Source organism: Coloeus monedula, assembly GCF_965178545.1.
Source record: "Coloeus monedula genome assembly, chromosome: 5".
Classification (NCBI taxonomy): domain Eukaryota; kingdom Metazoa; phylum Chordata; class Aves; order Passeriformes; family Corvidae; genus Coloeus; species Coloeus monedula.
This window is the reverse complement of record NC_138785.1, coordinates 68,627,408-68,641,180: the sequence shown is the minus strand read 5'-3', so window position 1 is coordinate 68,641,180 and position 13,773 is coordinate 68,627,408. Positions and strand designations below refer to the sequence as shown.

At 40.8% G+C, this 13,773-nt stretch overlaps 1 protein-coding gene across 4 annotated transcripts in view; it reads right to left on the bottom strand.

The window, feature by feature from the left end:
- CTBP1 (C-terminal binding protein 1) overlaps nt 1–13,773 on the bottom strand; it is a 236,430-nt gene that overhangs the window by 139,201 nt on the left and 83,456 nt on the right. Inside the window, exon 1 of one of the 4 annotated variants that reach the window (XM_082282089.1) lies at nt 10,757–10,771. The exons of the other annotated variants lie outside the window; for them this stretch is intronic. Coding sequence (XP_082138215.1) covers nt 10,757–10,763 — 7 coding nt within the window. The 5' untranslated portion in view covers nt 10,764–10,771. Of the gene's footprint in view, nt 1–10,756; nt 10,772–13,773 lie in introns of those variants that run through there. 4 annotated transcript variants of the gene reach the window in all.

Here is a 13,773-nt window from a genome sequence, read left to right as displayed (position 1 = left end):
AGAACTATTAACAGCTCAGCATAAGTATTTGTGAAACAGAATTGTAGGGCTACTTCTGTTTGCACAACAAAATTATACAAGCTAAATAAAATCTGAGTGTAAAAATGTTACTGTAAACTGATGTGCAGATGCGCCATCGGATTCCTCCTTGATTCTGAGGAATCTCCTTTTGAAAGTCAAGACAATCTGTAAGTATATAGGAAAACCAAATACTTTTAAGTGAAGTTTGAAATTCAAGAGTAAATTTTCTTTTATGTTCAATATATAACAGAGACATCCATTTGTGCATGCCAATGAAATCACTGGGGTGCTTAGAAAGGATTTGGTAGGCAAACATGGAGATATGTAACAGAAGTGAAAATACAAAACCATCCATAAAAAAGTCCTGAGTGTGCTGTAAAAATGCATCCAGGCTGATGCTGGAGAATGTTTGTTTATTCTAAGGTGGTTACAGAGCACCTAAAACACAAAAGAAATATTTCTGCGATGTGAGAGAATAGTTAGTGTTGACATGTTACCTTTACAAACCTTTTAATAAAAAGCTGCATAGTAAAAGCAAGAAGCATAACCCAGATTATTAGATTTTGGAAAGTTTTATTTTATATACGCCTTGTTAGAGCTCCTATTTTCCTACTGAGAGTAGTAACTGTGGAAGCTGCATTTAAAATTATTTGCTAATAGGAGGCATATGAAGACTCAGGTTCTTCAGAAGCATGGATAATCAGTGGAAAAGGTAAAATTCTCTGGCAAAAAGAGAAAGCACAATTCACTCCTGTAGTCCTCCTGTCCACGGCTGCCACAGTAACAGGGTGTAAATCAAAGCATCTTCCACAGCACATATTGGAGAAAACCAGCCCCAGACTCCAGGCTCCTTGGATTTGAGAATGCCAGCCTGGGAAAAGCTTTCTGGGGAACTGAGAAAAGATCAATTTCCGACAATCCTCTTAAAAAGGTAAATGAGGCTGAATCCTGAAATGCATGGTGTCTTAGTCCCTCCCATTCCCATACTGGTGAAGCTGCTTCTGCACTGTTTGTCTTTAATTATGGGAAACTTTGTTCTAATATCATATACACACAATACAACCAGTATTATTAATTTATGTTTATTTACATACATATATATGAAAATATCAACTTACTAAAGATGAGTATGGGGTTTTTTATCTTGTACCCACCTTGTCTATGAGCTGATAAATCTCCTTTGCCTGGTCTTTATCCACAGATGAAGCTGTCCTTTCTGTAAGGTACCACAAAGCAGCCACTTATTCTGGTTGTACCAACCCCTCTTCTTGCTTGCAGGATTATGTAAATTGTGTTTAAATTCAAGATCAGTTTTGCCCTTTTGTACTCAAATGCATCTTCTCCGCTTCATTCTTATACACACAATAAACCCTGGATTTGCAAGGTTTGAGCCTAGCTTGCAGTATGACTTATTTTGGTGAGCAGTTCACTTTAACACCTCCTCATCTACTGCAACACCTCCTGGATATTATTCTTGAATTCGCTTTAGATAGTCAATAGCAGTTTTCCATACACCTTTGCAAAAGCGTCCCTAAAAATCGACTTTTAAGCGAGTGCTACAGTGACAATATCCCAGTCACAACGCCCTCGTGTCTGTTATTTAAAGTACAGCACCATCACCTCTGCACACCAGTGATGTAAGGCTTGTCACGCTTTTGCTCTAGAGCATTAAAAAACCTGATCCAAAACCAAGTCCATCCTAAGTGTACCTTTTAATCCACACAAAGCCAAAATAATTTATTACGATTTACATTGCTTTAATAGTTTTTTCGAGTTGCTATTTAGATGGTCTTAGTAGTAATGACTGCAGCAAGCTGGAACAGGTTCACCACAAAACAGAACCCAGGGCAGCACTAAAAATAAAACCTGGGTATCTTGAAGCCTGGGAAAAATACAGCAGTGCTCCAAGGGTGTCAGTACAAACCTGCAAAACAAATTTTCTACACAGACATTTCTTATTCATCAATTTGAATGGACAGATATTTACAGACAGACAATAATTCAGTTTCTGCAGGTTTCTTGGACACTCCCATCACTCATGCTCCCCTTTCCCATGTGTTTCTTCTCCCACACTTAATTTGTCTGCCCTCTACCATCTTTCTTGCCTCGAAACTGGCTCAGGCCAATGACTTCTCCATATCCTGGTTTTGCCTTTCTCTCCCCTGTGTCCCAGTGATGTGATGCAGGTGATGGCTCAACCTGCCAGGCCAAGGTCTCAGTGAGCTGCAGTGCAGAAGGGTATCATCTCCTGGGTAACAAGCCAACCTTCTTCTGCCATTTCTTTACACAGTAATTATGGCTCCTTTTTTTCCTTTTTCCCAGCCTGTCCCATTATTTCTCTTTCTTTTACATACCATCCATTATTTCTCAGGGTTTTTTCCTTTTTTTATCGTCCTATCACTGCCAGTCTTTAAGAGAAAGCCGAGGCTGTTAAGTGTCTCATACCTGTCGTTTCAACATTATGATTAGGAAGCAGATTCTGAAAATCCTGATACCACCATAAAACTGGTAAACTAAGAAATCTCACCTTAGATTCCATCACTTTATCACTGTGCTTGTATACTTCCCTAGATACCTGCTGATCACCACCAGAGACAGGATATTGAATTATAAGTGCTTGTTCTGAATCAGAACAGCTGTTCTTACAGATTTATTGCTAAAACAACATGGGTTCTGCCAGACCTAAGAAAATCAGTAAGAAATAAAGTTATAGACTCTTGTATTTTACTACAAGTAGCTTTGGTATTTGGAAATCCCCTTTCTTTATGTTTGTTAGACTGCTATGCAAAAAGAGTTACTTCTGGTGAACATCAACACATATGCAAACTACCCAGCTGATTTCTTTAATTTTGATAGGAAACATTTAGATATGAAATTCAGCACGAAACACTTTTCAACTTCTGAGAAATTATGGGTGAAAACACTTGGAACACTATTACATTAAGAGCATCGTACTTATTAACATAAGAAAGAAAAACGATTTTTTGGAAAACACTCACCATTTGAGGTATTCCATACTGTTTTCCAATGTTATTTTCCCAGAGACACCAAGAATGGTTTGGTTTTGTGGTTTGGGTGGGGTGGGGAAGAAGGTTGTTGATGTTTTGGGAAAACCTACCAAAGCTTGCTTTGTTTGCTTGCTGATCCTCAGCTACAGCAGTAAATGGCTGCTGGCAGACCTAACTTCAAAAGCCAACTGCAGGAGAAACTGTCATTATGTGATCCATTTAATCTAGAATTAAAATACTTTTTTAAAAAATGTATAAGACAAACAAACAAAATTTAAAAATTATTCCAAACAAATAGCAGAATGTTTCCTCAATGGCAAAGTCCCAAGCCCAGTTGGCCAAACCCTTCCAACCACACACCCACCCTTGGTTTCAGATCCAAGCTAAACTCCACTTCCCGCCAGTCTTATCTTGCCAAATTCAGAGCAGGAGGAAAACATCCACCACAGGCAGAGCACGGACACACAGCAGCACTCCCAGGGGCCTGCTCCACAGTTGGATTTTATTAAGGAATGCACACGCTTCTGTGCTCCAGTCAGAAATATTCAGGGGCTCCACCACATGAACAGTAACTCAGTAACCACATTTCCTTGCCTGTATCACAAAATAAACACAGTCTCCAAGATGGACTCTATGGATTTATGTCCTTTCAAAAGAATTTAGTAATTGGAGGGGGAAAAAAATAAAACCACAAGTAAAGTGAACGGTTCAAAATGTGCAGTAAACAGTTTTGAAAGCAATGTTCTCATCTGGGAGTATTGCAACAGATGTTTATCATGAGCTACTGCAACAGTTAATCTAACTCTGAGCCAGATTACCTCTTTGCCTTTGGAAACAAGCCTTTTTTCCATGGGCAGCACACAGAAAACAAGGGGATGTGCCAGAACTGACAACAAGCAGTTAACTGAATGAAGCAGGAGGGAGAAAAAAAAAAGCCATAAAGCCCAACCAAATAACTGATATCTGGCCCAAAAGACTTAGATGAACAGGTGTATGTGTGGGTGGGATTGGAAGGAAAAAAAATAAAGAAAAAGATTTAAACAAAGCTTCCATTGACATTCTGGTCACTGAATTGGGTACACACAAAATGATCCAAACAACATTTTGAACAATTCAGCAAATAATGGATTTCTTTCTTTCTTTCCTTCTTTTTCTTCTCTCTCTTTTTTTTTTTTTTTTTTTTGAGAGGATAGGAAATATGATTATTGAACTCAGGTTTCAAAATGTGGTGCCAGTAAGCCACAGTAACAACTTAGAGGTTATTCTATTCCAAGATATTCTGAGGAAGAATGAAAAAAGGAAGGTACAAAACTACGTATGCAATCTGGTATTTACTCCTTAAAAGATACAAATGCAAATCACAATTTAAAGCATCATTATTTAAAGCTGAAATTGCCACTTCTTAACGAATGCAAACCAGATCCCTGTTTACAACACTTCCTAAAGGCAAGTGAAGGGCTAGTAAGTCCATGCCCAGAGCCATTCTTCTGCTCCTGATTTCACAGGCATTTAATTCTGGAAAAACCTTGAGTATATATGCGTCCTGTGAAAAGAGTGAGCAGTCCATTGTCTTTGATCATCTGAAAGAGATCAAGCAAGAGAGGTAAGTGCACCATGTTCTCAATGCACCCACTTGAGCACCACCTATGGCTCCCCCACCCCTGGGACCACACTGCACCCTGGCTGCACCAGGATCCATGGAAAACTGCTGAGAGGCAGAGGTGGTTTTGAGGATTTACAGCCTTGCACAGCTTACAAGGCTCCCCACAACTTTCACATGAAGCCCACACCTTCCCCTTCGTATTCCCAGCTGTGGTAACACAAGAATAAGAGTTACAAATTCTGGAAACTTTGGTCTAAACTTCCTTCCTTACTGAAGAAAATCTTAGCTTGTTGGGGGTTTTTTAAACAGAGAAAAACAAATGCCAATCTGTCAAGTGTAAAAATGGTGTAAAGAGATTTTGTTTCTCTAATTGCTCAGCAGAACAATAAATGAATAAAAAGCTCTAGGAAGTCCTTTCCACTCCGCAGTATTTCTGCTGCTAATGCAGAACAATTTTTCTTGGTATTTCTCCTAATCAACAAAAACAACAGCAAACATTACCAGTCCTTTTATATTTGATGAAGAGATTGATGCTATTTATTCAATAAAATCTTTACAAATATTCCTTCCCTTCTAAAAACACCAATGACCACAGAGCCATGTGTCAGCAGTACCTCTACTCTGCCCTTGGCCCCCTTCAGGCCACTGGAACAGCCACCCATTAGTCTGTTGACTAAAATACTACCATTTGCAGCTTATCTTGTCAAGGATTTCCCCCACACACACATCAAAAGTTCTAAGAGTCATGAGAAAGGTTTTGTTTTCTAAATTTTTAGTATTCCAGAGAAATATACTGACATTGCATTCCACAAGTCTTGCCAAGAACGTCTTTTGTGTTCACAGCTTCAATGTTGATGATAAATTTTGAACACTAACAGTACAAAGTATGATTTAAATCAGAGCCTTAATCATAAATGTGATAAGCTAGTGTAAGCTAGTGAACTGGAAATCTTAATTTAAATAACCTCATTTTGCCAATACAGTTTTCCTAAAGACCTATTTGCTTTCAATGGTTGTTAGTTCTCACCGAGAAGGTAAATAAACTACATGCATCTATTTAAATGATTATGAAGCCTAATATATTCTACATCTTTTATTTTTATATTTTATTAAGTAGACAATTTACTAGGTAATTATTTTTTTAACTACGATTCCTAAGTGCTTCAGAAATATTTAGTGAGTACTAAAGCACCTTTTATAATGACGATTATCCTCATTTTATAGAGGGATAACCCAAAGAAGAGACAATTAACTAGTCTGGGCTCTTTTCTTCACCACATTAAACTAGCTCTAAGGTAACATGATTGATCTCCACTATAACAGCAACCTGTTACACATAATTTTTCACTCTGACTGAGCAATTGTAATAATTTGCAATTATTGAATAAGAGATCAATTAGAAGCAAAGCCTCAGGTAGCAGCAGCAGAAGGCTGGACTAAATATCTGTACAAGAACCAGGAGATTTTGCTGGACGGTTTCACCATGATATGACACTTGGTACTATTTTTACTTCATCTTCTAAAATGTGGATGTAAAGGTAGCACACGGCACAGTCTGCTGCTGTCTTCACAACACCACAGCTTGCTTGATGAGCAACCTCAATTATTTTGCCCTGAATGACAGCAAAAATAGCAACGAGCACTGAGATCGCTTACACAGCCCAAGAGAACGACATGCCAGACTTTCCAAGTTGAACAACCTCTAGTTTGAGTACTCGTTTCTTAATATTGTGCCTCAAAATTTGCAGGATGTTGTGCCAACAGCACTTGGTGTCAACGTTTCAGAACCATTTCTGTGTACTGAATATTGCCCATCCCGCCGTGCCAGGCCAAAACCTTACACTTGCACAGTTTCTTTTCTGAGGGACAGCACCGGTCTGGAACGTTTACCAGTCAAGATAGGCCATGTTTGAAAAGTGGGAGAAGTGGTACAGAACTATTTCTAACATTTTTCCACAGTCTCTCATCATTACGCCCATTTTTCACTGTGCCCCAAGTTGGCCCATGATGGGAAACTGCATCTTTCCAAAAGCACCTTCTGATCTCCAAAGCCAGCCCTTACTGAGGAGGAGCACCAGTGTCTCTCAGGCTACTTTACCCTCCTGTGAACTTGCCTTTCCTGGGATGCACACAAACATTTTAGCATTTAGTTGGACATTAATGACCATCTCTGAGTTTAGTCAGGAGCGGCGAGAGGCACCCTCCACCACATGGTGCAGGAAAATAAAACAGTAAAAGACACACTGGCCTTTGAAAAGACAAATTTGATAGGAGTAACCACATAAAATGCCAGCTCTTCCCCTCAGCCTGAAGTCCTCTGGTAAGAGGGTGACCACAACAAGGATGTAGACCAGAAGGGTCTCAAAGAGAACCCATTGCTTTGATGCTGCAAGGTCCAGCTGGATCCCCCCATCTCACTCCAAGTCCTCACCTGCAGTTTCAGGAAATAGAGTGCTGTTCCCTCCATAATTATAATACTGTGTGCCAGACCCCAAACCCCACCCCCTGATGGGCCACACACACCATGTCTTTTGCCTACACACAGGCACAGGAATTAGGGGGATGAGCAGGGACTGCAGGAGCGAGAATGGGACGAGCCAGCTGCAGGTCAGGGACCTCACTGTGCCAAAGCAAGGCGCCCTGCGAAAGTGAAACCGAAAGGTTTCACACTCACAGCCACCAGCAGCATTTCCTGACAGTTTCCCAACGAGATACACCAAGTGAATCTCTACACTGCCACACTCTCCTGTCCACCAGGCAGTCTCCAGCCCATCCTGCCCTGCCACAAGGCTCCAGACAGGACGCTGCTGGTTTGGGAAGCGAGCGGGCTCCAATGGGAACGTCAGTCCCGAAAGGCAGATGTTGTGTAAATTCACATTTCATCAAAACAGTTAATTGTGACAAGAGAGCTATAAAAATCCTTGTACCGCTTAAATTATTTCTCCACTTAGAGCAACTCTACTACCAGGAAATGTTACACATTGCACTTTATACCCAACTGGCAGCGCTCAGTGATAACATTACAGCTCTGTTAAATAACAGATATAAAAATCACAGATCTTTAAAAACTACAAATTAATTTTTCTGCCATCATTCAACATAACCATTTAAAAACAAACATGCCATGCAATTGTCATTAAAAGTTTTTCCAATCTAGCACTGCATGTGTTTAAATATGAAAATTATACTTTTGAAATAAACATTGCTGCTATCAGGGAAAAGTGCTACCATAAGTCACATCACTATCAGACAGAAACTACCACCATGAAGACTCAGTAATCCCTCACATTTCACTAAGGAGATGTTCTCTCTCCATCCAACAAGATCAAGAGGAAAAAAAGCAAACAAAAACCAGCTACAAAACAACCAGACAGTACCTGCTAAAACTTTGATTGTTTCAGACCCACAGGTAGGTAAAATAAGAAATTCAGAGACTGTTTTGTAATGAATGTATGCTTTATCTGTATTACTGATGCCAAACCTCCAGTAACCTATGTTTAGCAAATTCATTTTATCCACATCAATCTCCTTGTGCATACTGAAGTTTAACTGTTATCCAGCTCATATAATTAGGAAAAAATATAACCCCCAAAAGTCCAACTAACAGGGTTTCACTTTTTCTAACCTGACTTTCTTTATGTTCAATTATTCAGAAAAATATTTATTAAGAGTTTATTATCTATTTATAATTGGAAAAGATATTTTTTAGTAACATGCATCTCCTTTAGATATTATGTCTACGCTTAGCAACATTTAGAGTAAGTAACAACAAGGTTTTCTCCAGCTCTATGGGGTCACAGGATCTCCACCTGGAGAAGCAATCCAGTACTGTGCCAAAGGGAAAGCAAAGCCTTCATCTGCTCTCCCTCACCTGCTGGGGTGAGAAAACAAGCAGGAGGCATGGAGGGTAATTCAGTTCTGCAGTGCTCACGTCATCTTTCATATTTCTGTTACCGCCACAAGCAGGCAACGCCTGCCAGCCTGGCTGCAGTTTGTTTACACACTATTAGAAACCAAAATTTGCTACTTAAGCTAAAAAAGTCCCACTAGGTATCAAACAGACATACACCTTATTTTGTCTGTTTTCTCAGGATGCTCGGAAAAAAGTTTATGTAATGTATGAAAATTATGCATGCCATTATGTAACAAAATCAAAGTGCCACAAAATGTACACGTGGGTATTTCTACTTTCAATCAGCAGTTACTGAACTGTACCTGGCTTCATTTTAAAAGTACAGATCACTTGTATAAATAGCATTTATTTAATCATAACAATAAAAATTATTTATATATAACTATCTGAATTCCTCACCTACTCAGTCACAATCACTTCATTATAACACACTGATAAATCCAAGTTAATCTCCCTAGGGATCTCTCATTTCAGACTATTTGGGTAGATGATCACAGAACTGCAGGTGCATGGTTTCTCCCTGGGAGATGACAAATCACCGGTGGTGCAACAGGTGCCGGTCCTACTCATCATCCTCTTTCCCAACGAGGATCCCCCTGTCATGGTCCCTGTTGGCTGTCAGGATGCTTGGGCACCCATGGGTGATCAGGCAAGAGGCAAGGACACACGAGCCTGGGGAAGTGCAGCTCCTCTGGCCACTTCCCATACCCCAAAGGAGCAGGGGCTGCTCCTGCTTGGTAGGGCCACACTGAAATTCTTCCATCACCCCATGTAAAAGCCTGTGTTGATTATTACAGCTTCAGGCTAGCAACAAAAAAACTGAGTTTTAGGCCTAGCAACAAACCTGGCCCCACAAGCATCCTTCTGCCTCCACAATGCACAGCAAGGGGTTAATCACACACGCAGGTGTAAATCACACTGACTTCACCGACAGAACCACTGATTTTAACCCAAATTCTACATAACGCACCTTAAACGTTCAGTGAATTTAACGTTTCCCTTAAAACTCAACTTTACTTGAAAGAAACATTCAGGCACTGATTTCTGAATGGCAATAATCAGTTATTTCTACCCAAAATTTCCACTTTTCACACATGTCACAGAAATGGTCATGCAAATATTCTGCAGCTTCCAGTACCATCTCCAGCTCAGGATGCTCACAGTGTACTTAAATTCCCATATAACTACCACAAGGCACAGAAAGCACAGAACCCTGTCCTAACTGCAGCCTTATGCAGAGAAAAATGCCACAGAGACAAAAGTTGCAAAATCTGCCAGCAGATTTCTCTGTCTGAAAACGTATCTCCATCAGAAATAACTTTTGCCATGAAAACCACCAGGAAACTCATAAGTTAGAAACATGGACGCAGTTTTCATAAGACGTTAAATGTACAGAAAAAATATAATAAATACAGATGATTGTAAAACACCTCATGAAAAAGAGGGGAGATATGTTGCAAAATAACAGAGCTAAATTTGTCCCTGAAACATATAACAGATTTACAAGGCAAGATAAAAATGGAGAGTATTTAACTTCGTATTCGTTATTTTAAACTCAAACCAAACAAAGTATGTTCAGATAACCGCACATAACCACATCGATTTCCAATTAACTGAAGGGGAGTTATTTAATATTTGGCAAATCCACAGAAATAACTTATGGGAAGAATCCCAGGTTTTCCGCTGGGATCTGACAGCATCCCCCAGCCGATTCCCATTTACTTTCCGCAATTCAGCACACGCAAACCTCGATTTCCCGACCGGAGACACCCGCAGCGCCAATTCGGCGCTCGCCAAGTTCAGCGCAGCGCCGGGACGGGCGCCGGGGACCCCGCACCCGCAGGGCTGCGCGGTCCCGGGGCACCCCCGCTGCCGGGAATAACACAGCCCACCCGGGATCCATCCCCTCGCATTCCCGGCGGCGCTGCCCGGGAAAACTCCCGCTGGCCCCGGCACAAAGAGCCGCATCCCCCGAGCAGCGGGCAGGATGCGGCCGGCGCTGCCCCCGGCGCTGCGCTGGCGCAGCCCCCGCCCAGCGGCCGCCGGGGGTGCGGTGCAAAAATAATTATTTAAAAAAAAAAAAAAAAAAAGAAGAAGAAAAGAAAAATCAACCATTGTGCCTCAGGACGGTGCGCAGGGACGGGTGCACCGCGCGGGTACCGAGCATCCATCCACCCATCCCGCCCTCCATCCATCCGCCCACACGCCCACCTTGCATCCCGCCGCCGGCTCCACACCGGAATCCGCCGCCACCGCCGCCGCCGCTGCTGAAAATACGGGGCAGGCGAGCGGACCAATGGGGGCGGAGAGCGCCGCGGCCGCAGCCAATGGCGACCGCCCGCCGCCGGCGCCCAGCCAATCATCGCGCAGCTCATTAGGCGGCGGCGGCCACGAGCGGCGGGGGCGGGGAGCGGCGCGGCTCTGCCCGCTCCTCGCCCGCCCCCCCGCGATTAATTATTTTCCTCCCTTTTTCCTCTATTTTTTCCTTCCCCACCCCGCCTTCTTTTCCCCACCCTTTTTCTTTCTCGTTTTTTCCTTATTTCTCTCTTCTCCCTCCCTCTCGCTCCCCCTTTTTAACTTCCCTCTGCCCTTCTTATTTTGGGCAGGGCCTTCTCCCGGATTTTTTTATATAGTCCCCCCCATTGCGTATTAATTGTAGAGACCAAAAACTTGGGGAATCCCCAGGGAACTTGTTCTACTCCGTGTGGAAGGATGCCCTTGCCTAAATCACTGATCGCTGTGAAGCACCAGAGAGTAATATTTTAGAGATTCCAAAAAGATGAGGGGATATAAACCACAATACCTACTCCAGCCAAAATCTGAGCTCAGCCACTGGTTTTGACATGGCACACAAGCTCTGTGCATGCCTTTACCAAGCTCCCAGGATGCAGAACCAGACTTTAAAAATAACAAAATGAAACCAGCAGATGTTTCAACCACACAGCTCCACTCCAGCATGCAAAGCTAAAATCTGTATCACCACTGTGAAATTCTTACCAAAGTAAAGTTTCTTATTCAAGCCAAGCAGTTGTGGGTATAAATACCTGCTTTACTAAAATACATAGAATACACAGCCTTTTTTCAAAATTCAAGTTAATTAACACTCATTCTTGAAAATAAACTTTTCAATCAACAAAACTTATCACTGCTTTATATTACAGCAGAAAACTATCTACTGTAGAAGAGGGGGATAAAAATACCCCAGAACTTTCTTCTGTTTTTCCAGTCTAGTGACCCTAATAATTCCTAAGTTCAGTGTGAACTAAATTAGTGACAAAGTCTGTGCCTCCCATTTCTGATGCTGTGCTCCTTCTGACCTCACCCCCAACATTTAAAATCACTAAATTGTATTTGCTCAAAGCCCTTGCCTGAGCAGGCCACGTTATGAATATATTCACGGAGTTTAGCTAACACATGACAATACATGCTGTGAAGTGATAAACCCGGTATCAACCCAAGTCTTGATGATAATTTACAGGAGAAAGCTTTTCTTTTGCAGATCAAGTGAGGTTTTTTCCTAAGGTGCCCCAAGAGCCAAGAACACTGTGACGCTACGAACTGCTGACAGGCAACCAATAACTGTGACAAATTATACATTCATGGCATCTGCAACAATCGATAAACTGACTCACCAAATTAATAAAATATAGATCACAAAGCATACATTTTTATTAAAGAATAATTTCATGATAACCAAGTAATGTGGATGCTTCCAAGCATAAGATTAAATTACATGCTGAGCAAATCTGGCATTTTGTGATAAACTACGAAAATAGTCTTTGCAACAGCAACTGAGGAAGAACATTGCTGACATAGTCTATAAACATGTTTTATAAAGCACAGCCGAAAGTAACAAAAAAAAAAAACCAAACCCCATAATGAAGTGGTGGCTAGAGAATCCCCTACCATATCCGTAATAGTTACTTTCTAGACTTCTCCTTGTTTCGTAATTTATTCCTTCAAGTATGACACTGATTTTGGTGTTAAGAGTAATAAAAGCATATTACCTACATAGGGGAATATTTACACCAAATTATTTCCTTAACTAGTCACACTTCAGCAGTCATTACTGGAGTATGCAAAGATTTTTAGTACATTTAGGATGACAGAAAATGTACTTAAATACACAAAGCAAGTGTCTTGCCTGATAGACTGACTCTGCTTGTCATAATTTTGTGCCTGCTGAATAACTCTAAGTTTAAAGAACTTGCTTGAACTTAGGAACACAACGAATCCCACTGAATTTGAATGTCTTACACTTTACACATGATAAAGTGTTTTCCTGCATGGATATTTTCCCCTACTGAGAAATGCAGTGAGAAGAGCTTTCCCAGCCTTCTGTAAAGGTGCTGGAGAAGTCCTTCCTTCCTCAGGGAGGAAGAGCATCTCTTATGGCAAAGGCTTTACTACTGGGAAGAACACACTTAGGCACATCCTCAGTGTCCACTGCCTGTGTTGGGTTATTCCTACACAGCTCTGAATCATATCCTAAATGAAGAATTTAAAATACTGAGATCCTGTTTATTAAAGTTTACAATTATTAGTTCCTGAAACTCCTAAGTACTTGATCTCTCCAGGCTAACTATGCCATACCAACTGCATTGGAAGGCTGTCCTAAATTAGTTTTAATCCTCTATAATACATGGTGCTTTCTGGGCATCTTCACATGATTGATGTCTTGTCAGATCTTCCAAATATTTCTTTTATAGCAAGACATCCAGCATTTCCTGGAAGCGTACTTTCATACTTTCATACCTTCATTTTGTATTTTACATCCATAATGTTTAGCCACTTCTTCAACTTCCATGGATTTCCTAGCTAAACACATGACATGTTGTTTCCCATCCTTCTTTCTAGCTAATAAATAATGGAATCTTAATTCTGAACTGCTGTCATGAAATAAAAATCAAATAGAGCCTAAGTGATACAAAACCAATATTTGTTTATACTAGATCCATTATTAACTTAATTCTTTCTTAAACAAATGACATTTAATAATACATTGAACACATAAACAGGAACATACTCCAAGTTATAATCCCATCAGCTCTTTCTCATGACATTCATTTTCTCAAAGGCAATATCCACATTTCAATCTAACTCTTTGTTGAACATCGTTAAGTTAATAAACAGACGTGGTTCCTTAAAAACAGCTTACTACTTAAATAAGCTGCTGCTTCCCCTAGCTGTGGAAACCTAGATCAGTTTAAAAAACAAATCTATTCTCT